Source organism: Triplophysa dalaica, chromosome 22 (assembly GCF_015846415.1).
Source record: "Triplophysa dalaica isolate WHDGS20190420 chromosome 22, ASM1584641v1, whole genome shotgun sequence".
Classification (NCBI taxonomy): Eukaryota; Metazoa; Chordata; class Actinopteri; order Cypriniformes; family Nemacheilidae; genus Triplophysa; species Triplophysa dalaica.
The window spans coordinates 4,796,218-4,823,303 of record NC_079563.1 but is presented as its reverse complement, the minus strand read 5'-3'; the positions used below and the strand labels follow the sequence as shown (position 1 = coordinate 4,823,303).

The 27,086-nt window shown below is 42.4% G+C and overlaps 2 protein-coding genes and 1 long non-coding RNA gene across 3 annotated transcripts; 2 read left to right on the top strand and 1 right to left on the bottom strand.

The window, feature by feature from the left end:
* Positions 1–291: 291 nt before the first annotated feature.
* Positions 292–5,059, top strand: LOC130411492 (major intrinsically disordered NOTCH2-binding receptor 1-like). The gene is made up of 3 exons (XM_056736152.1): positions 292–474; positions 3,323–3,535; positions 4,857–5,059. Exons 1-3 carry the CDS (start codon positions 292–294, stop codon positions 5,046–5,048), a joined length of 588 nt encoding a protein of 195 aa, XP_056592130.1. The 3' UTR covers positions 5,049–5,059.
* On the bottom strand, positions 3,447–7,395 carry LOC130411495 (uncharacterized). Its single transcript, XR_008905079.1, has 3 exons — positions 7,308–7,395; positions 4,681–4,940; positions 3,447–4,049 (listed from the first exon to the last, which is right to left on the bottom strand). It is a non-coding gene; the product is annotated as an uncharacterized LOC130411495 (long non-coding RNA).
* On the top strand, positions 5,963–26,496 carry chsy3 (chondroitin sulfate synthase 3). The gene is made up of 3 exons (XM_056736151.1): positions 5,963–7,956; positions 8,866–9,149; positions 21,481–26,496. Exons 1-3 carry the CDS (start codon positions 7,428–7,430, stop codon positions 23,050–23,052), a joined length of 2,385 nt encoding a protein of 794 aa, XP_056592129.1. The 5' UTR covers positions 5,963–7,427; the 3' UTR covers positions 23,053–26,496.
* Positions 26,497–27,086: the final 590 nt, after the last annotated feature.

Below are 27,086 nucleotides of genomic sequence, written 5' to 3'. Positions count from 1 at the left end.
GAAACACACAGATGCTCAATATGACTCATCAGAACACTGAGGCCGGTGCGGCGCTGACTGAGGAATTCTACGATAAGTTTCACTTGTTGATTTCATTTTGTTCACGTCTGTGGATTCATGAGATGTGTGGAGTGTCACACATTATTTAATCCCGAGCTGAAATTCACTGTCTGATTATTCAGTAGGTGTGTCATGAGCAGGTTTAGATAGAGTTACAGTGAGCTGTGTCTTCATGAATAAATCAACTCTCACGCTGAGATCACACTCACACAGCCTCACAACACTGACAACATGGACATAACAGTCCTGCCGAACAACAATCATCCAGAGAAATTCCTGCAGCTGGATGTGGGAATGCTGCCAGTCACACATGGGATGTTTCAGATCGGTGCTGCGCTCTCTCGACAGAGACAATGGCACAACCGCATGTATTCACAGGTAAATCATGTCTCTTATCATGACAGAACATGGCATGCTCTTCTCATTTCTCTGTCAGATGCAGTGCTGTCGATACAGGTGTAGACTCTTCATCTGAAAAAAACTGTTAAAAACACAAGAACTATGTTCTCATTCTATACATGTGTTAGTTATACAGCTTACAAAGTCCCTTTCTGATGGCATTTGTTTTCTGAGCTGGTGACAAAAACTAATCATTTTAACAGACTGTCTGTGACTTTAAATGTTGGCCTTCACTCAATATAATCATCATTATTGATTTATATCATCCTCCTGCGACCCGCCCGCAATTAATCAGAATGTTATTTTGTATTACTTGAGCCACCTGCCCGCAGATATAACTGCAATCAGGCATCACTAGACAACAAATCATTCCAGGCTATTTGCGCTAATCTTTTGTCCTATGACTTTCAGTGACTGATATCTGACAGTATTCTACTAGAAACTTTTGAGCAGAAAAGCAGTTTCTTTACATTCTTTACTTAAAGGAACAATACTGGGTTTCAATGACGATCTTTTGTAAGACCTTATGTAATGAAGCGTTATGTTAGTAATACCTCATAATAATTTGTTTATATCTACACACAGAACAGTCCTACATACAATGAATTTGCTGCCATGTTTTGTACAGCAGCTAAACGGACAAACAACTCTACAACACGCGTTTCCTCTTCCTCTCTCCTGCGGTACTGAGGTGAAACGGATCAAGTGATCCATACAGATCGTACTCTAAGGTTCGGAACGCATGTGACCCGTGGATTAAATGTAAGTTTATTCATCATTGAGTAAGAGAGTAAAACGCGCTCTCTCTACAGTTTTAGTGCCAACGTGCTCTCGCTCTCTCTCTCTCTCCAGTATCTGGACAAGTAAGTTATGATATTAAAGCGGTTCCAGATAAACAATGACACTCAAAACTGCTCCGTAACACAGCTAATATTACAAAAAAAACAACAACATATCTTTCTAACAAACAGAAAAACCAATGTTACATACTGATCCCATTCAAAACAACCTCCTCAGGGGGGATTTAAGACCGGCTTTCTCTCACTCGTCTCTCTAATGGAAAGTATCTCCATAGATATCTGTGAGTATATCTGCTCAAGGCCTCAGACTTTTTCCTTCTTTTATATTTAAAATCCACAGACCTTTTATTTGATGTCATAAATAAGAAATTGCTCTTTCTACAGTCTTTCTAATGCCAGTATGATCTCTTCCCTAAGTCAACCTAAGAACGACATCTTTTTGTATTGTGGTGGCCGCCGTGTTTTTGGACTGAGCGATTCGTGGCAAATCTATAATACAACGCTAGTGACCACTGTAAATCAAGAACAGTGCCTTTAAAGGTGCATTTTGTATGAACTTTGCAGTAAAATATCCAAAAACCACTAGACTAGTGTTATATATTCTGTTCAGCTGAGTACTTACAATATCTCAAATGTTTCCAACTACTTTTAAATCATGAGAAAATCTCCATTCTACACAGTCACACGGGGTGTGCAGTCTCCTGTCAATGACGTCATATCCGCGTTCCCCTTTGTTACGGCCTTAACTGACGTAGAAACCGCATGACAACAGTGTTGTGGACAAATGTGGAAGCAGTGTCTAGCGTCTAGCAAGCTTGTTTCGAGCAGTCACTTATTTATGGACAACAATTATTCGCAACATTTATAAAACTTTACCTCATCCGCTAACATGATTTCTCGTTCCCGTATGATTGATGGTCATTGAAGACTACAGATCCCATCATCCCACTCCCCTTCACAGCATCATCAAGATATGCCATTGTTGTTGTTTTGATCGTCTGCCCTCTAGTGTCTAGTGGCGGTTTTTACAAACTGTTCCTTTAAAGGAAAATACAAATGTAATTAAATATGTATTTCAAATACTGTCCATCTCTGAGTACACCCAATGATTCAGTAGCTTGTGGAAGCGGGTTTAGCCATAATAACTTTTAATAATTTATTAATATCTCTGCAACATCATCAACTATGTCTTTTTCTGTACATTATGGTAAAAAACATCTACACTCTGTCTTGTCTGTCCAAAAGACAGATTGTTCCAGAAGTCTTGTGGTTTGTTCAGATGCAAACCTAAGCCGTGTGCAATGTTGCTTTTAGAGAAAGAGGCTTTCTCCTGTCAAACCTCTCCAAACAGGTCAGAATCAGAATCAGCAGCATTATGCACCATAAGGTTTTTTACAGAAGCTCTATTGTCTTAAACTCACAGTATATACACAACACAGAAAATAGAAAAGAAAGAAAGAATATAAGATAAGATAACCATGAGACCAAAAGGAAAGAAATATATAAATAGTACACAAAGGTGCACTTTAGTTATTTGCAAGTGTGCCTTGTAGGTACTGTATATTACAATTGTGTACTTTACATATTTTTAACTATAAAAACTGTAAGAGTCACAATTGTTAAACCTTTTTCTTATTCTGAACTTTAATATTTGACATGTTAAGTGAGGCTTGAAGAGCTCTTGGGCTTTTGACCATGTCTCTGAACAAAGGTGAGTTGTGAATTGCCCCCAGTGAAGATATGTTTCAATGTTTTAAACACTCTTCCTCGCTGTAGAATGATGGACTTCTGCTGCTGATGATCAATGAATCAATGGCATACGCTACTTATCCTCTTCATTCCTGTAGAAGCACTTTGTCTTTCACCTCAGCATCAAAGTGCTTTAAACAGTTTTAGTACTTGATTCTGATTGGCTGGGAGGTGTGCATTAAAACTGTTTATTTCCTTACATCATACACATAGAATTTAATACTTAATGCTTCTGAAGTGTGTCCATGTGTGCACATGTCAGTTCAGTGTCTCTCTGTGTTGTGTAGGGAGGAGAGAGGACTCATGTTGATAAGCCGTCAGCAGATGGCGGTGGTGTGTTTAGAGACAGAGAGCTGGAGAAACACATCACTCCACAAACTCTGAAACCCAACATCAAACAGAATCCTCTTTATGCCCACATCAGCATCATCAACAACACAGAGGAGAACAACAAATCCAAACCATCCTGGACCATTAAGGAATATGACAGACACACTGCACACGGACAGCTGGGAGACTACATGAAGGTATTCAACATGAACACACATGTTGCGTGTGTGTGTGCGTGCATGGGTATGTGCGTGCGTGCGTGTCTACGTAAAAAAAAAGAACAGCACAAGTGGCAATAAGCCCGACGTCATCTTTTGGGGGCTTTTGTGCACTTCATGTCTGGATCACCGTCCTCACGCCACGGTGTATGTGAGTCTTTCTTCAGTGGAACACAAAAGAAGATATTTTGAGAAATGTGCTCAGTTTTGAACCCAATGGGGTTGTTCGATTATCAACATTCTTCAAAATATCTACTTTTGTGTTCTGAAGAAAAAAGAAACTCCAGAAGGTTTGACATGACATGACGGTGGATAAATACCTTTTTATTTTATTTTTGAAAACTTAAGTACATGAAAAGTCTGCTACTACTGGAGTTCTGTTCATGGTTTTACATCCTTTTTGTAAATTTGTGAATTTGGTGGCTCTTGAGTTCACATGGATAATGATGTCCATCTGATCCACAGTGAGATATCCCAGCAGCAGGGATCATAACTATAAAAGAATGAGAAGATCAAAATGAATAATTAATCATTTGAAAGTTAGCATTTGTCTTTTACTCTGTTTAACATTTGACTTTTTTTCACAGAATAAATTTCTGTCATTGTGCTAAACTTGAATACTCAGAAAGAATAATCTGTATTTCAGCTACAGTGATCCCACCATAAATAACAGATTAAACATCCTAAATATTTCACTTTCCCAAACATCACATTAAACAAGATTTACACACACAGTTCACTCACAACGATGAAACATTCTTCCAGAAATGAATAAATGTAAATCAACAATCAATATTATCTTTGAATATTTTACATATCTTTTCACATTTTTACCTCTTAAGATGTCGATCCCCATTTTACATTTCCACAAATACATCAATATAAAACATATCAATCCATCAAGAATTGAAAGATCACTGCACATATTTTAGCGTTAAACCTTTTCTGACTGACACCATAATAAATCTCTAATAAAAAGATCTTACTGTATATAACACTCAATACTCACTTTTAACTGGACATACAACACTGATGACATAATCGGTTCAAGTCAATATTTCATTTTCAAATATCAATCTGGCATTTTATACAGTTTGCACAACCAAGGAAAAGATAGCACACACCTGAGGTATGACTCTTAATTCATCCCAGACGGTGACTGTAGGAGTGTAGAAGAAACCCTGAGCAGAAAGTTGGATGATTTTCTATAACTAACCCTGAACAATGTAGTAGACCTAGCTAAAACATTTCTATTCGTGTGAAACTGAAGTCTGGACAATCAGGTTTTCTGATCTTTCAGGAAGACCCAAGAGAGCTAAACTTCTGGCTGGAAGATCTCTACACCCCCGGCTACGATTCTCTGCTCAAGAAGAAAGAAGCCGAACTGAGAAGAAAGAAGATTTGTAAAATATTATCATCTGTCATTTTGTTGGTTTGTGTTATTGTGATCATTATAACTGTGCCAATTTTGATAACTCAATCTAAAGACTGACGGGAATGAAAAAAAACCTGATAAAATCATAGATATGAGAACATATTATTTTCCTGTCTAAAAGCATTTTTATATTTTTTAAAGACTATAAAATGTACATGTGATATAACAAAAGTTGTATATTTGCATATATATTTCTATTTTTAAAACAAATTCTGTGAAACCCCCCGGAAATTCTCTGTTAGCTGGAGCGACAGAAATATACCGTAAAATAATATTTTTTTCCTGTAAAATCACAGAATACAAGAACATGTTTTGTTTTTTTACCTTATTTACAAAATAAAATGTAAAAAATAATGTTCTAGCTTCTGGGCGCACTGAGGGTGACAGAAATAAACGTAAAATAAAAATATTCCCTGTAAAATTACATGCTAAATTTGTGGTCTTTTTCTGTAATTTTCAGCTTTTTTAAACTGTATTTCAAAAAATAAAAACCCCTTAATCTGTAAAAAATAAAAGACAAATTCTGTAAAAAAATGTTTTACGGTGTAGGCTACAGAAATAAATATTAGTAATATTAAGGAATAGAAATATAATTTTGTATTTCCAGATATAATTAATCTATTTTGTTTTCTGTTTGTAAACCATGTACATTATTATAATGAAATGTATTATGTTGTCCTCATACAACCACAAACTCTTCCATTCAGTACATATTATGATCTCAACATGTCAAATTATTGCCGTCTGCTTTATCTACTAGGTTAAATGTGTCACATTTGAATGATTCTCGTGGATTCTCGTGCTCATAAGGTCCTATGCAGTAACATTAATAATAATAAAAATCAATAGCTAACATGAAACAACATGTAAGATAAAAAACGGAGTCACTGCTAGAATCTGTCCTGATAAGGAAGAAATTCAATTCAATTCAAGTTTATTTATATAGCGCTTTTCACAATGTCTATTGTTTCAAAGCAGCTTTACAGGGGCAAACAGGAAAAACAGAAAAGTTAAAACACAGCACAGTGCAAGAAACTTGATGTTGATTTCTTTTCAAGTCAAAACTTGTTTTTCATTGGAAAGTGTTGCAATCTTACAGCAGTACCACAATCACAAAACACTCAAAGTTTGAAAAACATGACCCTTACAGTTCTCTCAAACATTCTTTCTCAATTGCTATTAATTGAAAAGAGGTCTATGCACGCTTCTGTAAGTTTCTCACACATCTCTATACACTGAATGTGTTCTCTTGGTCTGTGGGATCTCTAGTTCTGTTGACTTCAGATGTATGAATGCTTCATCTGTCTGTGTGTACTGTAGGTTACTGTGAATGAATCCTCTTGAGAAAACCACTGCCCTGCCGTTTCTGACCGGTCTTTAACTTTCTTCTTCAACATCATGCTGAGTGCTCTTATTTATGTCATGAAACTTTAACAAGTCATCAAATAAATGATATTATATAATAGGTGCACGTGTAGCCGAGGTGTATTAACCCTATCAGTGATTTCAGTAAAACTGATGAACTCATATAATGTGTGTAGGGATCTGTTTCAAGAGGCAATGTTTGTCACGCAAATCTAGTGTTTGTCACTCAAGTCAGCTCTTAAGTGTTTGTATTTGTTTGTTTAAAGAAACCAAAGGAGAATTGGACATGACACTTTTAAGGATATAGAGTTATGTGGATCTAGCAGAGAGGAATGCTGGTCTGGTCTTGACTTTGGTCTCAAAATATTGGTCTTGTCTTGGTTTAGGACGCTGGTCTTGACTATAACAGTAACATTACTCAAATCATTGGTGAATAACCATTAGCGCAATATAGCCTATAGTGAATGGAAAAGCTGTATAACGTTTATAAAAAGGTTAAGACAAATATTAGAAAACATTAAATATTGTTTTTGTTCATGTGTGCCCTAAACATACAAACCCATCACGTCCACTGAAGAGAAAGCGTGACACTTGACTCCGCCCCTCTGATGACGCGTCTGCCCCGTTACATCTGCACGAGAAAGCGTCAGCAGAAACGCGTGAGAGGAGCGCAGAAAAAGAAAAGTTCCGTTACCTCGCGTCAGACTGAGAGGAAAATGGCGAGTCGTGTGTTGAGTGGGCTGATGTGAACGGAGCTTACGGTCACAGAGAGCCGTGGATACGATGCGTCAACTTCACAAACGCGTCTGTGTTGTAACGCGTGTTACCGTGGACTGTACGCGAGACCTACCGAACGAACTCAAAACAGCTTTCTATCATCGACCAGAGAATCGTTTCACATACACTCGGATCGGATAAAGATCGCAATCAATACCAGTGAGAGATGTTTACCTCGCGCGTAACGGGACAGCGGCCACCGTCGGGTCGCGCGGCGCGCACGCGAGCGCACTTTGGAGACGTGAGATAATCACGATCGCCCGAGGAGACCGTGTATGCGAGATCAGCTGTAAGATGACGGCCCCCAGGTCCAGAAGACCGTGGCTCAGCGTGATCGTGGGGGTGCTTTTGGGCTTCACTGTCGCGTCGTGGCTGCTCGTGCCCAGAGTCCTGGAGATGAGCGCGAGGAACAGAAGGTCCTCTTCAGCGTGTCCGTACTACAGTGACGTCAGGAGTAAAGTTTCGTCTCGTGACGTCAGACAGCAGCGGGACGGCGATGAAGAGGAGCTGAAGGCACGTGCACCTTCGGCTCAAAGCTTTCTGTATGTGGGGGTCATGACGGCTCAGAAGTATCTGACCTCCAGAGCCGTGGCCGCCCACCGGACCTGGAGCTCCAGCACACCGGGCAAGGTGGAGTTCTTCTCCAGCGAGGGCTCCGAGAAGGTGGCGCTGCCCTCTCCGGTGCCCGTCATCTCCCTGTCAGGCGTGGATGACTCATATCCGCCACAGAAGAAGTCATTCATGATGCTGAAGTACATGCACGACCATTACCTGCATCAGTACGAGTGGTTCATGAGAGCTGATGATGACGTCTACATACAGGGTGAATATCAAGAGATAACAGGGCTGACGGCATTTTCATAAATAAAAGAGACATTTGGGAAATGCAAACACACACTTTGGAACACTGAGCTGTACAACTCACAAAGACAACATTAGAGTGCTATGAAAAGTAAAAAACAATTATTAGAGTACATATAATAGTAGACCATTCTTTTTTCCCCCAAAAACAGTTGTAGTGATGATTCTGCTTATGGTTGTAGTAAATGTTAAAGCGTATTTTTTATTTATGATGTTGTATACAGAAGAGGTTTTAATAGATTATTTTGGTGAGTATAATACACTTTTTATATAATAAATAAACTAGATTTTTTTCTGATTGATTAATAAAGCATACATTCCCTAGACTAAGCCTATTTGAAGATCACATACAAATGTGTAAATGTAAAAAAATCACATTCTATACGTTTATTATGAAATGTTGTACAATATATTTTTGTTGTTCTAAGGGTAAAATCAAGCAATAAGCGTTTGAAACAGTGTTACAGCTGATGGTGTTATGTCATGATGTGCAGTGGAGTCATTAAACCCCCTCAGCTGTTATATAATGCACTGTAACACACTGCTTCACAAGGATTATTGCTTTTATAAAACGCTTATTCTGTATGTGTAGCAAGGTTTCATAAAATAACGTGATATTTAGGTTATGTAATGCTGTCAGCCGTTATAAAAGGGGGTATTTTATAACTGCTTAGAACTCGGCTCAGCCAATCAGAATCAAGGACCAGAACTGACTATTTTATAATTTTTGAAATTTACTGAAGAAGAGTTAAGGCCCACTCACCTTACAGGTGACCTGTGTGAATACACACTGTATGTGTGATGCATTCAGGAGTTTATTTGAGTGTGTCCAGGTGTGTGTTTCTCTTGACTCAGTTGTGTTTCTCTGTAGGTGAGAAGCTGGAGTCATTCCTGCGCTCTCTGAACAGCAGTCAAGCGCTCTATCTGGGTCAGACGGGTCTGGGCACCACAGAGGAACTGGGTAAACTGGCCCTGGAGCCCGGAGAGAACTTCTGTATGGGCGGTCCGGGGATGATCTTCAGTCGTGAAGTCCTCCGCAGGATGGTGCCACACATCGGTGTGTGTCTCAGAGAGATGTACACCACACATGAAGATGTGGAGATCGGACGATGCGTCAGGCGTTTTGGAGGGACTCAGTGCGTCTGGTCATACGAGGTAATGTCTGTTAACATCCCTCTGTGGTATTTCTGCCGTGAGCTCAGTGTCGTCTTCAGATGCTCTCTGGGGTTGTTTCTCCAGTGATCGTGTTTGTACAGTTGTGCGGTTTCTGCACCGCTAAACATTTCCTGAGATTTCAAAAACCCTGAATATGAATGAACCCCAGAGATCTCTTGCCAAAGTCATATGAGTGTCTGCCCACATGAACGTCAGTCTTACCTCGGCTGTTTATGTGATTTTTACTTCTACAAGTATGTGCACATGAGTGGAAAAGCATTACGGTCTCTGATTCATTGGCTTTCTGAGAGTCGCTTCAGGATTATCACAGTCACTAAGAGCCAAACAATCTAGATATGATTCACTCATTTTGTTTCGCTACAGTTCTCAAGAAGATTTTGAGGATCAAATTTAGGAAGAGGAATTGTAATAGACTTAGATTTCTGTCAAACAAGCATTTATCTCAGGTTAATGGGCAGATGTCTGTGATATATTACTGCTTCTCCACCCACAAGTCCTCTGGAGCTCTGCTAAAAATGTTCATTTCATCATCTGCCCTCAAACTACAGGCAGAAACACATCTTATAGATGAAGCTCTTTGTTTAGAGACCTTCATCATTTAATCACCCTCATCATTTCAAACCGGTATGACTTTCTTCTGCAGAACACTAAAGAAGACATTTTGAAAAATGTGGGTAAAAGAACAGCACAGCCCCCCATGAACCCCCCATGAACATGAAGTCATACAGGTTTGAAATGACCAGATGGCGTGTAAGTGATGACAGAAAGCTCATATTGAAGGAGAAGTGCTCCTTTAAGATGCAGATGATATCTTAAATAGGCTCACAGTTTAGAGCTGAGCTTAGGAACCTTTGAACAAGATCAGGTTCACGTGCATTACTGTATGTGTTCAGTCTGTCCTAGTGTGCAGCATCACTTGTGCATCTGTGTGAAACCAAAAAAATGTGTCGCATCACACTGTGCATCCCTGTAATTAATCAAAATCTTTGAGATTATAAAAATGCAATTAATTGTTCAGCCCTATTGTAGTATGAATGCAGAATTGAGCAGTCAGTCGCTGTAGGCCTGGACTCATACAGTATAAGAGTTGATGTGTGTCAGAGACTGGACGGTAGATGGTGGCACGGCTGTGGACAAAATTGACCATCCTAATCCTGCCAAAAATCTTGTCCTGTCCAATCCCAGAATAATGACTCCTATTGCCTCCCACTAACATGTTTTTTTATTTTGGGCCGAAATCTGTCAGTTACAGTAAAATGGACTGTAAGACTGGACAGAAATGTCGGTGAGCATGACAGAGGCATCATTTTCCCAGAGTGCTCGTTGCAGTGCGAGTTTCGGGTCCGACTCCATTTTGATTTCCGTGGCTACAGTCTAGTGGGTGTATGGAGAAGCCGTCGCCTTCTCCTATATTATTGATGGTCGGCATACCAACTTGGTGCATTAGCGCCACCAACAGTTACGGTTCTCATTGGGTGGTTCTTCGCCTCCACGTTCTTCGCCTTCCTTCCTGTGTGTGTGTGTGTGTGTGTGTGTGTGTGCCAGCTGTAAACACATGAACATGACTCAGTGTGTATGAGCAGACATCTGCATCTGGAACATTCCCAGAACAACTCCAGCTGTCTTAAAACATTCCTGAGCGTCTGAAAGAGAAACAGTCTGTCTGTACAGATGATGAGAACATCAGACCACTTTAAGTCCCAAAACAAACAGAGTAGGCTACACTGAAAGGTCATGAATCTGAACGTTTTAATAAATCCAGCGTTCCTGTTTTCATCTGAAAGTGAAAGGAAGAGTTCCTCAGAGACATTACTGCTGTCTGATATGAGAGAGAGAATCAAACTCGTAGCATTTATTGGAATAATAGTTCTATTTAAGTTTGTATCTAACACATCTCTTTTGAGCATAAATAATAACTGAATCATATCATCTGCATCAAAGCAATGAACAGCGCTATCTACTTCTGAACACACGTGAGGTTTTACGATTAGATGCATACAATTGTAATGATCATTTTATTACATTTGGTGAACGGTATAAAGTGTCTGGACATGGTTGTGTTCTAAATGACATAATATACACTGTTTACTTATGCACTATGTACTCAACTATCTAGTTTATGAACTTTAGAAGGGTAATCATCTCAATTGGAACACAAGCGTAACACTTTTATACTAACCAGAAGCAGGGCCGTGCACAAACATTTTGAGGGCCTGTCGCATCCATGGGCGTCCATAAACTGTAGATGACTGGTTTCAACTAAGAAAATAGATTACATTGGAAAATGTTCTGTACTGGAGTTACAGTGTGACAAACTGTCAGCTAAATCTGAAATGTTGTTTTAACTGCTGGAGCTTTGAATCCACGTTTGCAGTGTTGGACTGCGTTTAGCAACCTCCTTCGTTCAGTCTTTCTGTTTCTGTCTTCTTTTTTGTGAAGGCATTTTCTATCCAAGTGTACCAATAAAAGCAAATTTGGTGTTATTTATATCAGATTGGGTACAACAAGCCATTTTGGACCCTCTCCCACCAAATAAAATCTGTCTGGAGCCTCAAAATATATGTAACCTTTAAATTGCTATAACACAAGTTGTTATGCATGTAGAGTAGTAGTTACCCAGTTGCACCACTATGTGACATTATAGTGCTATTTTTATTTATTTATTTTTTAATTAGTCATTTGGCAGACGCTTTTATCCAAAGCGACTTACAAGTGCACTTATTACAGGGACAATCCCCCTGGAGCAACATGGAGTAAAGTGTCTTGCTCAAGGACACACTGGTGGTGGATGCTGGGATCAAACCAGCAACCTTTGATTTACCAGTTCAGTGGTTTAACCATAAAGCCATATGTTTTTTCTCTGGTCGCGCTCATATGTTAATTGCATGCACTTATTTCATCTATTCGAATAAAACATCTTCAAAGCAAATACATTGGTAAATGTGTATGCTTTTTCAGATATTTCTTGAAGAAATTAGTACAGAACTGGTCAAAAGTGGACAAAATAGACGGATTACAGCAGCAGGTGTTTGAGCAAAACACATCTTAATACCAGACATTAAAGGGGGTCTATATAGACTACAATGTGTCATGATCATGTCCTCTTTGTGGTTGTTTTATTAGTTCAGGTTGACAGGATCATGACAGCACCATGTCTTTTGTCTTAGCCCCGCCCCCTTGTTTCCTTACCCCGTTATCAGTTTACGCCCTTCACCTGTTGCCCTCGTTGTCCCTCTTTTGTTCTTCTCCTTGTTTCCTTGTGTTCGCTGTCCTGTGCTGGTTCGTTTGTCTTTATCCCTGTCTTGTCCTGATGCCCCTGGTCTTGCTAAGTTAAGTTATGTTTTAAGTCTTGAGTTGTGTTATGTTATACTATTGTGTTACCCTTCGAGAGATTTTGAGTTCTGTCCATGTTTAATAAATGTATTTTGTTGAAGAGCTGCACTCGGGTTCTGTTCGATGAGCCACATGCTGCTTGAGAGCCTTGGTTTCCCGACCCCTGTTTGTGTTAATGTGTGAACACAGATACAGTAATAACAGTTATGAAATAAACATTTTCTTGTGTTAAATTGTGCTGGACAGGGTCTCCAAACTAAAGCACAATTTTTTTTACACAGTATACAAGTGAATTGACTAGAACTGCATTTGGATCATTACAAAGAAAATACAATAGTCAAAGTCTGAACACTGTGTGAAAGTCATTTCACTTCATTTTTTTACTGTTATCATCAGCTTCATACTCTGCCTGGATGGCATGTGGGGGATGCTTGAGCACTTGCACCTTCGCCCAAAATGCCCTTTTTGATGGATGGAAAGTGAGCATGAATGCTGGAACGTGATCAGAAGGTCTTGAGCCCATGCCCCTCCAATGTATTCTGCATGGCACGTCTTGGATGTGTTACAGGATAAAAAATCCTTCATGAAAACCATGATGATACCCAACATTAGACTTAAAAAAGCAGCAGTGAAAATAAACACAATATATTCATTTTGTCTTGGCTCACTTGGGGGAAGGCGTACTTTGCATGTCCAGTGCTGAAGTGATGTAGTGATCTTCTGTGCATCAATCTGGGGAGCAGTACCTGCCGAGGATGCCGCAAAGAGGCATCTGGCCCACAGGGCCGTTTCACTACTTTGTGATCTGCAGATGCACTTCCCGGAAATCATGGTAAAGAGGAGTACCCTTATACCATGTGTCCAGCCGAGTGTGTGTTTGAGGGGAATGTGGCGCACTGCAACCTAATGCCTGCGGTGGCCTGGGGCATCAGCCTCGACATGTGCTCTACTGCCCAAAGACTGGAGTCTGAGGGGTATTCCGTGTCTAATGCCAGTAGATCACCTTCAGATGCGACAACAGAACCCTGCCTTCTCTCACAGTCTTGACTCACTTGCAGCAGTTAAATAGTGTTCAAGTTATAAAAGATGGCCAGTGTATAGTCTCAGTAACACATCTGGCTCTTGGTTCACACTCGTTCACGTTCCCATGTTTACCATAGTGCTCTATGTGTGGCGCAGATCAATAATTTCATCCATTTGTTTCATTCGCCATGTTTAAACGTTGTTTATTATAGTACAGATTCTCCACAAAAGTTCCCATGTTTAATGGACGTGTTTCTGTCTTTCTGTTCGCTGATGAATGATATCCTCCACTCGTCTTATTTTCTCTGGTTAAATGTTGTTGATGTTAGAAAGATGGCCAGTACGGAGTCTCTTCAACAGTTTAAAGTTTAAGTTTCTGTCTCTATGTGCGCTGATCAATGATTATATGTAAAAAAAGTATAAATAAAAAAATAAAAATCATGTAAATGTTGGCTGTTATTATTTACATTAATGAACAATGAATGAGCAATAACATTGTTGAAGTATTTATTAATCTCTCCGAAATGTTAGTAAAAAATACAACTATTTATGTTATTAATTTTGGATCATAAATATTGACAAATACAAGTTTGATTTTAACTAGTAAATGTAATGTATTAGTATAATGAACATAAGATTAACAATTACTAAATAATGTTAAAATATACCTCATTGTCTAGTCTTGTACAATGTATTTTTAAATAAAATTTGGGCCTATTGTTATGGCAGTTTTTGCCCCGTTGTATCAAAAATGGCATGAAATATTGATATATTTTATCAGTATTGGTAAATTTGTATGGTGTACTCTTCTATTTTATTTCTCTTTTACAGTGATAGATTTAGTATAGTCAAAAAACAGAGGCTCGCTCAATTTGAGTGCTGTTCAAGCTCATTACAAGCTCATTACAGCCACATCATGTCATTGATATGATCATTGTTCGTTAGTGAGGATGTTAACAGATGTTTCTCAGCTCTTTGATGTGTTATATTCATCTGCAGCATGTGATGTGATATTTATACCACAGACTGTTTACTCTGTTTATACTTTTAAAATCATATTATTTTCATGATAAAGACAGTATTTATACCTTGAACACCTCTGGCTCAGTGAGCATTCAGGTTTGTGCTGCTTTTCCATGCTTGGATGTATTTTGATACGATACACATAAGTGATATATTGCAATACTTGAAATAGAATGGAGCTAAAAATACAACGTGCTGTGCACCACTGGGGGTTTTCTGTAAGGATAAGTGTCAAAACATCCCTTACCTCTTCAGAGAGTCATGATGTGTGATGCAAGGACCTTTCGAACTGAGGTTTGGGTTTCCAAACTGTAGATTGCGCCCCTCAAGTGGGTCTCACAGGGGAATAAGGGGGCTCACACAAGTCACTTGGCTGTTGAACATGGGCAGTTCAAACCCCTGCTTCATGTGCTGGTGTCACATCCGTGAAAGCACAATAAATGTCATTGTTGCTTTTTGAAATCAACTTTTTGTCTTGTGCACTGCTGTGGTCAAGTGAGTTGGAAGCTCCAAAAAGCACATTAATCCATCATAGAACTAATCCAATTAACTCTGGGCGGTTTATACATGTCTTCTGATGCAAAACAATACATTTGTGAGTAATATTTTGGACATATTTAGATGCCGTTAGACTTTGTAAACAGATGAGAAAACCACACATGTAATGTAGGCACTTTGGCTTCACATATTTTAATGATGTTAAATATATATATTTAAAGTAATATGTGTTTTTCACCACAATGTTATTATTGAGCAGTGTGTTTTGTCCTGTAATCCTGATAAATCAACACAGAATGCAGTTGATATGTGAAGAACATAATCATGATTATAATTTAAAGTATTCATGAGACAGGAATTTCATTTGTTTCCTGTGAAGACATTCAGTAATATACTCACCTAAAGGATTATTAGGAACACCTGTTCAATTTCTCATTAATGCAATAATGGTGGTGGTGTAATGGTGTGGGGGATGTTTTCTTGGCACACTTAAGGCCCCTTAGTGCCAATTGGGCATCGTTTAAATGCCACGGCCTACCTGAGCATTGTTTCTGACCATGTCCATCCCTTTATGACCACCATGTACCCATCCTCTGATGGCTACTTCCAGCAGGATAATGCACCATGTCACAAAGCTCCAATCATTTCAAATTGGTTTCTTGAACATGACAATGAGTTCACTGTACTAAAATGTCCCCCCCAGTCACCAGATCTCAACCCAATAGAGCATCTTTGGGATGTGGTGGAACGGGAGCTTCGTGCATCCCACAAATCTCCATCAACCGCAAGATCCTATTCTATCAATATGGGCCAACATTTCTAAAGAATGCTTTCAGCACCTTGTTGAATCAATGCCACGTAGAATTAAGGCAGTTCTGAAGGCCAAAGGGGGTCAAACACAGTATTAGTATGGTGTTCCTAATAATCCTTTAGGTGAGTGTAGATGTGACTCACTCACAGATGGAGTGTTTTATCCTCTCATCTGTGATATGAGCATTTCACTGTATTATGATCAGAATAATTGTTGTAGTGTATTGAGGAGTTTGTGACAGTTAGGGTATCTCGCTATCAGTAAGTCTGGCTTTAGTAAGTCTGGCTTTAGTAAGTCTGGCTTTAGTAAGTCTGGCTTTAGTAAGTCTGGCTTTAGTAAGTCTGGCTTTAGTAAGTCTGGCTTTAGTAAGTCTGGCTTCAGTAAGTCAGGCTTCAGTAAGTCTGGCTTTAGTAAGTCTGGCGTTGTTTGAGGCTGGGTCTGCATTGGCTCCTTGGGTTTTGTGTTCAGCTGTCTATGTGAGTTCATTAATGGTTGTACATCAGAATATTTCATGCAGAATTGTATTATTTTATTTGTTTATAGATGTGTGTGTGTTCATGAGGGTCAGAGCCAGGTTGCAAGAAACCCCAAGTAGCAACTGAAAATTCTTTTGCATCATCTTTTGCTTTCCTAAATCTCCCCAAAAATCATTTGAGTTCCATCCATCCATCCATCCATCTTCTTCCGCTTATCCGGGGCCGGGTCGCGGGGGCAGCAGTCTAAGCAGGGATGCCCAGACTTCCCTCTCCCTAGACACTTCCTCCAGCTCTTCCGGGGGGACACCGAGGCGTTCCCAGGCCAGCCGGGAGACATAGTCCCTCCAGCGTGTCCTAGGTCTTCCCCGGGGTCTTCTCCCGGTGGGACATGCCCGGAACACATCCCGGGAAGGCGTCCAGGGGGCATCCGGAAAAGATGCCCGAGTCACCTCAGCTGGCCCCTCTCGATGTGGAGGACCAGCGGATCTACTCTGAGCTCCTCCCGAGTGACCGAGCTTCTCACCCTATCTCTAAGGGATCGCCCGGCTACCCTGCGGAGAAAGCTCATTTCGGCCGCTTGTATCCGCGATCTTGTCCTTTCGGTCATGACCCACAGCTCATGACCACAGGTGAGAGTAGGAACGTAGATTGACCGGTAAATCGAGAGCTTCGCCTTGCGGCTCAGCTCCTTCTTCACCACGACAGACCGGTACAGCGTCTGCATTACTGCAGAAGCTGCCCCGATCCGTCTGTCAATCTCCCGTTCCATCCTTCCCTCACTCGTGAACAAGACCCCCAGATACTTGAACTCCTCCACTTGTGGCAGGAACTCTCCACCTACCTGAAGTGAGCAAGCCACCCTTTTCCGACTGAGAACCATGGCCTCAGATTTGGAGGTGCTGATTCTCATCCCAGCCGCTTCACACTCGGCTGCAAACCGTCCCAGTGCATGCTGAAGGTCCTGGTCTGATGGGGCCAGCACGATGACATCATCCGCAAAGAGCAGAGATGAAATCGTGTGGACCCCAAACCCGACGCCCTCCGGCCCCTGGCTGCGCCTAGAAATTCTGTCCATAAAAATTACGAACAGAACCGGCGACAAAGGGCAGCCCTGCCGGAGTCCAACATGCACCCGTAACAAACCTGACTTACTGCCGGCAATGCGAACCAAGCTCCTACTCCGGTCGTACAGGGACCGGATGGCCCTTAGCAAAGGATCCCGAATCCCATACTCCCGGAGCACCCTCCACAAGATGCCGCGAGGGACACAGTCGAATGCCTTCTCCAAATCCACAAAACACATGTGGATTGGTTGGGCAAACTCCCATGAACCCTCCAGCACCCTGGAGAGGGTATAGAGCTGGTCGAGTGTTCCACGACCGGGACGGAAACCACACTGTTCCTCCTGAATCTGAGGTTCTACTATCGGCCGGATTCTCCTCTCCAGTACCCTGGCATAGACTTTCCCGGGGAGGCTGAGAAGTGTGATCCCCGATAGTTGGAGCACACCCTCCGGTCCCCCTTCTTAAAAAGAGGGACCACCACCCCGGTCTGCCAGTCCAAGGGCACTGTCCCCGACCGCCACGCGATGCTGCAGAGGCATGTCAGCCAAGACAGCCCCACAACATCCAGAGACTTGAGGTACTCAGGGCGGATCTCATCCACCCCCGGTGCCTTGCCACCGAGGAGTTTCTTGACTACCTCTGTGACTTCAGCCCGGGTGATGGGCGAGTCCGCCTCTGAGCCCTCTGCCTCTGCTTCCTCAAAGGAAGACGTGACGGCAGGATTGAGGAGATCCTCAAAGTATTCCTTCCACCGCCCGATGATATCCCCGGTCGAGGTCAACAGCTGCCCCCCTCCACTGTAAACAGTGTTGATAGGGCACTGCTTCCCCCTCCTGAGGCGCCGGACGGTTTGCCAGAATCTCTTCGAGGCTGACCGATAGTCTTTCTCCATGGCCTCACCGAACTCCTCCCAGGCCCGAGTTTTTGCCTCCCCAACCACCCGGGCTGCAGTCCGCTTGGCCTGTCGGTACCTGTCATTTGCCTCGGGAGTCCCACAAGCCAACCAGGCCCGATAGGACTCCTTCTTCAGCTTGACGGCCTCCCTTACTTCCGGTGTCACCCAACCGGGTTCGGGGATTGCCGCCTCGGCAGGCACCGGAGACCTTACGGCCACAGCTCCGAGTGGCTGCGTTGACAATGGAGGACTCCCTCGGGATCTGGTGGAAGCTCTGCCGGAGGTGGAAGTTGAAGATCTCTCTGACAGGCGATTCGGCCAAACGTTCCCAACAAACCCTCACAGTACGTTTGGGTCTGCCGAGTCTGTCCAGCTTCCTCCCCCGCCATCGGTCCAACTCACCACCAGGTGGTGATCAGTTGACAGCTCCGCCCCTCTCTTCACCCGAGTGTCCAAGACATACGGCCGTAGGTCAGATGAAACAACTACAAAGTCGATCATCGACCTCCGGCCTAGGGTGTCCTGGTGCCATGTGCACTGATGGACACCCTTATGCTTGAACATGGTGTTCGTTATGGCCAAACTGTAACTAGCACAGAAGTCCAATAACAGAACACCACTCGGGTTCAGATCAGGAGGGCCGTTCCTCCCAATCACGCCCCTCCAGGTGTCACTGTCATTGCCCACGTGGGCGTTGAAGTCCCCCAGCAGAACGACGGAGTCCCCAGTCGGGGCTTTTTCCAGCACCCCTCCCAGAGTCTCCAAGAAGGCCGGGTACTCTACACTGCCATTTGGCCCATAGGCACAAACGACAGTGAGAGACCTACCCCCGACCCGAAGGCGCAGGGAAACGACCCTCTCGTTCACCGGGGTAAACTCCAACATATGGCGGCTGAGCTGGGGGGCTATAGGCAAACCCACAGAGGCAAGCTACCCTGCGGAGAAAGCTCATTTCGGCCGCCTGTATCCGGGATCTTGTCCTTTCGGTCATGACCCACAGCTCATGACCATAGGTGAGAGTAGGAACGTAGATTGACCGGTAAATCGAGAGCTTCGCCTTGCGGCTCAGCTCCTTCTTCACCACGACAGACCGGTACAGCGACTGCATTACTGCAGAGGCTGCACCGATTCGTCTGTCAATCTCCCGATCCATCCTTCCCTTGAACTTGAACTCCTCCACTTGAGGCAGGAACTCTCCACCCACCTGAAGTGGGCAAGCCACCCTTTTCCGACTGAGAACCATGGCCTCAGATTTGGAGGTGCTGATTCTCATCCCAGCCGCTTCACACTCGGCTGCAAACCGTCCCACTGCATGCTGAAGGTCCTGGTCTGATGGGGCCAGCACGATGACATCATCCGCAAAGAGCAGATATGAAATCGTGTGGTCCCCAAACCCGACGCCCTCCGGCCCCTGGCTGCGCCTAGAAATTCTGTCCATAAAAATTATGAACAGAACCGGATCTCATCCACCCTTGGAGCCCTGTCACCGAGGAGTTTCTGGTCTACCTCGGTGACTTCAGCCCGGGTGATGGACGAGTCCGCCTCCGAGCCCTCAGCCTCTGCTTCCTCAATGGAAGACGTGACGGCGGGATTGAGGAGATCCTCAAAGTATTCCTTCCACCACCCGATGATATCCTCGGTCGAGGTCAACAGCTGCCCCCCTCCACTGTAAACAGCGTTGGTAGGGCACTGCTTCCCCCTCCTGAGGCGCCGGACGGTTTGCCAGAATCTCTTCGAGGTCGACCAATAGTCCTTCTCCATGGCCTCACCGAACTCCTCCCGAACTCCTCCTGGGGGGCTATAAGCAAAACCACACCAGCCCGCCGCCTATCACCATGGGCAACTCCGGAGTGGTGATGAGTCCATCCTCTCTCAAGGAGTGTGGTTCCAGAGCCCAAGCTGTGCATAGAGGTGATCCCAACCACCTCTAGTCGGAATCTCTGAACCTCGCGCACAATCTCAGGCTCCTTCCCCGCCAGAGAAGTGACGTTCCATGTCCCCAGAGCTAGATTCCGCGTCCAGGGAACGGGTTGTCGAGGCCCCTGCCTTCGACTACCACCCGATCCACTTTGCATCGGCCCCTTACGGTCCCTCCAGCAGGTGGTGGGTCCAAGGGAGGGTGGCCCCACGTCGCTCCTTAAAGGCTGAGCCCGGCCGGACCCCATGGGGGGCCCGACCATCAGGCGCTTGCATACGATCCCCAACCCCGGGCCTGGCTCCAGGGTTGGGCCCCGGCTGCGCCATGCCGGGCGGTGTCACGGTCCTCCAATTACTTGTAATCATAAGGGTTTTTGAACCGCTCTTAGTCTGACCCGTCGCCTAGGACCTGTTTGCCTTGGGAGACCCTACCAGGGGCATATAGTCCCAGACAACATAGCTCCTAGGGTCTTTTGGGTACTTAAACCCCTCCACCACGGTAAGGTGGCAGTTCAAGGAGGGGAAATACAAGGACATTTTGTCATTTTAGAATATTGAATTCTACTTCTGAAGTAATTTTGGTGAAAGTAATACAGGAGTCATGTAACGTCTTACAATTCTGAGACAGTAATATTGTAATGTAAGGGATCACTTTTAAATAACAGTAACAAGTAATCTGTAAAGTATTACAGTCTGGAAGTAACTTGCACAACACTGGTATCTACTAATACACTTAGTTACAGAACCCGACGATGAACTGCTTCAGTTTTAAAACAGGACAGGAATAGCTAACAAAACTGTTAGAATGACCCTTTTCCCAAAAATCTACTAAAAGAGGTCAATGAAGAAGGGACACAAATCTTGGGTTAACTGTTCATTTGTGTCATACCCACAGTTGGTACCTTGGTGTGTTGCTAGATTTCAAATGTGTGTCGTACAGAATTCTTCAATGTAAGAAACCAATATTTTCAGTTTCACACAGGGAGAAACTTCTTCATGCTTTTATGACAGGGCAAATACGTCATTGGGTGGATCTCCTACAACCCTTTTTAATAAACACCACCGCAACTGTTTAGAAGGAAACATGACATTACTGGAATTTTGGAATCGATGTGGGAATGCTGTCCTACTGGTGAAAAGACAGAACGCTGCTGTTTCTGTGAACAGTACAATTGGCCCATATGGAATACAAATGAGTACTGGATGTTGAAGCATATGTGCTAATGGACTGAAACTAAATACTGTCTACTTTTCTTCTTTCTCTCTGCAGATGCAGCAGTTGTTTTATGAAAATTATGAACACAACAAGAAAGGTTTTATTCAAGAGCTGCACAGCAGCAAAATCCACAAAGCCATCACGCTTCACCCCAACAAGCATCCGGCCTATCAGTACCGGCTCCACAGCTACCTGCTAAGCCGCAAGATCTCTGAGCTGCGTCACCGCACCATTCAGCTGCACCGCGAGAGTGTCACCATGAGCCGCCTCGCCAACACTGAAGTTCAGTGGGAGGACCAGCTGCTGGGGGGGCCGCCATCCTACACACGCTACCGGCCCTCCGACCGTAGAGATGTCATCGAGTGGGAATTTTTGACAGGTCGGTACCTGTACACCACTGGTGAGAAGCAAATGCCCCGTCAGGGTCTCGGAATCCTGATCCGCACTGCGCTGGAAGACACTGTGCTTCAAATGATGGAAATGATCAATGAGAACTCCAAAGGTCGAGGACGAATCATTGACTTTAAGGAGATCCAGTATGGCTATAGGCGGGTAGATCCGCTTCATGGCGCTGAATACATCCTGGACCTTCTGTTGCTTTACAAGAAGCACAAAGGCAGGAAGGTGACGGTGCCGGTTCGGAGACATGCTTACCTACAACAGTCCTTCAGTCATCCTTTCCTCAGCGAGGTTGTGGAACTGAATGTAAGCGACCTAGAAGACGCCATCAACAGTGAATCTCATTCCCTATCCTTTCTCTCTAGTTCACTCAAGATCTTCGCTTCCTTCCAGATCTCAGAATCCACAAAAGAGATGCACAGGCCGAGTCAAAAAAAGGTCCACTTTCTTGTACCTCTCACTGGACGCTACGAAATATTTGTGCATTTTATGGAAAACTTTGAGCGAATCTGCCTCATCCCAAATCAACATGTCAAACTGATCGTAATCCTGTTTGATAATGATGCGAACCAGGATAAAGAGAGACACCTAGAACTGCTTAAGGAATACCACAACAAATATCCTAAAGCAGATCTGTCCTTCATTCCCATGACCGGAGACTTCTCTCGAGGTTTGGCTCTTGAAATGGGCTCTTCACCGCTGAAGAACAACTCACTGCTGTTCTTCTGTGATGTGGATCTGGTCTTCAATACTGACGCCCTGCAGAGATGTCGAGACAACACTATTGAAGGAAGTCAGGTGTACTTCCCTGTTGTTTTCAGTCAGTATGATCCCAAAGTCGTCTATTCTGGTGAACATCCGGATGAAAGCAACTTTATTTTTACAAAGAAGAGTGGATTCTGGCGAGATTATGGGTTTGGTATCAGCTGTATATTTAAAAGTGATCTTCTGAAATCCGGAGGCTTTGACACGTCAATACAAGGCTGGGGTTTGGAGGATGTGGATTTGTATACTAAAGTCATTCATTCTGGTTTGAAAGTGTTTCGCTCTCAAGAAGCAGGTATCGTTCATATTTATCACCCTGTCCACTGTGACTCACATTTAGAACCCAAGCAATACAAAATGTGCCTTGGCTCCAAAGCCAGCACGTACGCCTCTACAATAGAGTTGGCTGAAGTGTGGTTGTCGAAACATTTAGGTGTCGGCTATAACGGAACTTCATCCTGAACTCACTGTTTGTGTGTGCATGTTTGAAGATGCTATTTATAAAAACCAATCTCATGCAAACATGTAGATGTTTCTTCATAGAATCAAAAGAAAGAAAGGAACCATTCCGTTAGCTTTCTCATAAGTCTGTCAGGAATCTGTCACGACAGGGGGGTGAGATAGAATCCGGGGGGTGTTTTAGAGTGAGGAAGAACCCAGATACAGGCAGCAGTGCAAACAACAATGAATTTATTAACAATTAAACAAAAACCCACAAGGGGAAAACAGAAAACAATCAAGGAAGCAAGATAGAATAATAACTTTAAAATAAATACTTCCAGCAAAGGGGCAAAGCAAGAACAGAAACTGGATAAAGCAAGACTTACTAAATGTAGGGACTGGGTAGGGACATGACAGAAACAGCAACGAGCAACAATGCAAACAAGCAAAACTAACAAGCACAGGACAAGAGACACAAGGGCATTTTAAAGGGAGACCCTAACATGTGGCAGGTGTGAGTAATGAAACACTCAAGGAAAGCTAAACGAGATAAGAGAGGGCAGGAACAGAGACGAGACCGGAGAGAGATTGGAAGGCCATAGGCGCATAGGCGTTTCTCTCCACATAAATGTGTGGTACTGTCATGATCCTGCTTCAAGACTAGAAAAACCTGACAAGACGTGGCAGAACCATGACAGATTCTTCTTCCATTTCTTCTTCCGCCAATGTGTCTATGGGAGCCCATAGAACAATATGGTAAAAAGTTACACATATAGTGAACAGTCTGAAATGATCCCATGTCAAATTTGAAGCCTTTAACTCAAACCCTGTAGCACCACCAAAATTCCAAAGTTTCCACATACATCTTTGCCTATATATTTAGAGTCCAAAACCGATTTAAAGCTGTATTTGAGGTTTCGCCTTACGATTTGCCCAGTTAAGAGATGCTTTATAAACAATCATGAATAATTTCACAACCGATACTCACCAGACCACCATAGAAAACACCCATCCTAAGCTGGTTTACTGTATATCTGTAAACTGTATATACTGTATACAATGACATTTTTGACATCAAAAATGTCATTGTAAGAGGCCCAAATGTAAAAAAAAGTTTGATAAGGGCCTGTTTTAATGTTTTGTGAGTAATTATAATTTCTAAATGAAATGCTATATTTTTACCATATTTATACAATGATTTATGCGCAAAGTCTGAGGACACACTGAAAGCGTGGTACAGCTGTTTCTCTTTGCCATTTCATCTATTTCTGCATCCTCTAAAGCTGATTTATTACAAAGATCTGAGCTGACAGTCACTGTAAAGCTTTTGTGTACTGTATTTGGAACTACTCCTTAAAAAGATGACATCATCCACCAAATACTGTTTATAACCTCAGTAGTCCTCTTGTGTTTTTATATGTGATGAAAATTAAAGCTGTCACATTGCAATTATAATATTTTTATCCTTTTTAGTTTTGTGATATTAAGTAGAGGTTACTATTTCACATCATGTGTTTTTACTGTATGTGCTTTAAAGGTTCTGTGTGTAAGTTTCAGAGGCCACTATTGGCGATGTAGGAAATTGCAACCTACAGCTCCGCTACCCCCCTCCCCCTCCCATTAGAGAAACTACGGTTGCCGTCACAGGACAAAAGGGTTCCGTAAATGATAGCGGCCATTATCGGTGGTGTTGATAATTGCAATCTACGTCTCACAGGCGAACAACAGACTGAAGTTATGGACACAGGACAGAGATGTCATCGTCTGAGACAGCAGAGAGTAACCTTTGCAAGTCAAGTGACGAGGTTTATTTACAAAGAAAAGGGAGAGGAACGTATCCCCGGAGGACCTCATAAAGAGGATGTGGAAGCTACTTCTCTTGATGATCAGCTCATCTATTAGCTAAAGCTATCAAACAATCAGTTCACTTTTTAAGCGGAATTTAGACAAACTTACCGGTCCAGCAGAAAGCTGGCAACTTCGCCGTCGCTTAGCAAACCCGTTTCCTGCTTCAGTGTCCTCCACTTGGGAAAAGCCACGCTGATGTTTATTCTGGTTTTCTGCTGTTTTTTGTATCGACTTTTTGACGACACAGATTGACGCTCTGTCGGCTCTTGTGCAGAGCATATGTGGTCCGCCATTAGCGCAAATTTCACTTCTTACTGCAACAAAGAACCGTTTATATTTCTAATAAAAAACACGACAAGTAAATTTACATTTAGACATTTAGCAGACGCTATTATCAAAAGCGACTTACAAAGAGTTTAGGAGCAATAAGCGATAGTTCATACAGGAGCCATAATACATTAGATCTCAATACAAAGTTACTGGTTTTAACAAAAGCTAGACCACTACCTGTTGAGAGAAAGGGTTAGTGTTTTTTTTTTTTTTCATTTGTTTGTCAAGTATTCACAGAAGAGATGGTTTTAAGTAGTTTTTTAAATATTGTGAGAGATGTGGTTGAACGGACAGAGTTGGGAAGAATGTTTAACCAGGAAGGAGTTGTGAATGATATTGTTCTTCCTCTTCTTCTGCTAATCCTTTTAGGTAGTGGCTTTGCAAGCTGCCTCCAAAACACAGCCGAAGAAGAAGAACTAGTCCAGTGCATCCTTCTTTTACGAAACGGGCTCAGTTTGTCCGTGTAGTGCTACTATAGAAACATGGCTGTGCAATTTGATAAATTACATGTAAAGGTGTGCCCGCGGTGTATATACATAAAATGGTTTATTGTAAGATAATATAAACATTTCGCTTCATTTTGTAAGGTAATTCTTCACCACTCACAACATAGTTTTGTATTATATAAGTAGTGTTATCATATACTGCAGGGTTCCTCAAATCTTACCCTGGAGGGCCGGAGCACTGCAAAGTTTTGCTCCAGCCCTGATCAAACACACCTGAGCAAGCTGATCAAGTGGTTCAGTATCACTAGAAAATCACAGGTGTGCAAGTTTCATCAGGGTTGGAGCTAAACTCTGCAGTGCTCCGGCCCTCCAGGGTAAGATTTGAGGAACCCTGATATACTGTGTGTCAAAAATTTTGATTGATTTATGTACACCTGTCAAATTTTCTGTCCACCGGTCATTCAAACTGGAGTTTTATGGTATGACAGCCCTGATGACAGATATATTTTATGATTGTTTTGGGGGTATCCTCTGACCCCTACCCTTCCATCAGCGTGTCTAACTTCCTACACCCCCTTCACTCCTTCCTTATCAAAAAGATTTGTTTTCATCCTGTTTTGCTTTTACAGGATATTTGTGAATGAAGTTTGTAAGCTAGTGAGATAATATAAGTGTAGTATGTGTGTTTTTCCTCTAAGAGTGTTGTTTCCTTGCTTTGTGGTTTTTATCATGCTAATGAGTGAAATGAGGCTTGTTGTTTGAAATCTTCTGAAAGTGTGTCTACCCCTACTTTCCATCCAAGCGAGTAATTTCCCAGTCAATAAAAGTTTTTTTTATGATCTATCAGTCTTGTTTGACAGTTTATATTTTATAGCTGTGTTATTTTACCCCCTGTAGTTGTCGTCATCCTGCTGGCATGTCACCCTGATGTTCACACATTACAGTTTAAAACCAGATGGTTGTGTTCTTTAATTAGAGAGAGATAATGGTTATGTGTTGTTTCATCTAAGAGTTGGTTCCTGGTTTAAGATTTTTATCTGATAAATGATTAAAGTTTTTGGGTCACCATTTTTGTCATTGTGTCATAAACTATATCTTTTTGGTTAAATGACATGCCCTGCCATGTTCATTCTGGTCATGGAGGAATGGGGGATTGTTTTTTATTAGCACCGCTAAGGGGTGCGTTTCTGACAAATGGTATAGTCTTAAGACAATGAGCCAAAAAAAGGTTTGGATTTCCATCCTGACTGATTTTCTGGAGATGTCGTTGTGTCTTTGATCTGGTGTGACAGAAAATCTTTCATGTTTGTCTTTTCAACATCTTCATCTTCAATTGTCATAGTTCTACACTATTTTATTTATTAAATGTTAAGTTTCAGATGATATCCTAAGATCTTCAAGCAGGATGGTGCTATCCCCTATAGTTCTAAT

Excerpts from the sequence above, each read along its gene's own strand:
- LOC130411492 (XM_056736152.1), top strand. The coding sequence starts at position 292 with ATGGACATAACAGTCCTGCCGAACAACAATCATCCAGAGAAATTCCTG. Across the intron at positions 475-3,322 it reads ATCATGACAGAACATGGCAT|CCGTCAGCAGATGGCGGTGG; the intron begins GCTCTTCTCATT and ends CATGTTGATAAG. Across the intron at positions 3,536-4,856 it reads AGCTGGGAGACTACATGAAG|GAAGACCCAAGAGAGCTAAA; the intron begins GTATTCAACATG and ends CTGATCTTTCAG.
- chsy3 (XM_056736151.1), top strand. The coding sequence starts at position 7,428 with ATGACGGCCCCCAGGTCCAGAAGACCGTGGCTCAGCGTGATCGTGGGG. Across the intron at positions 7,957-8,865 it reads TGATGACGTCTACATACAGG|GTGAGAAGCTGGAGTCATTC; the intron begins GTGAATATCAAG and ends GTTTCTCTGTAG. Across the intron at positions 9,150-21,480 it reads AGTGCGTCTGGTCATACGAG|ATGCAGCAGTTGTTTTATGA; the intron begins GTAATGTCTGTT and ends TTCTCTCTGCAG.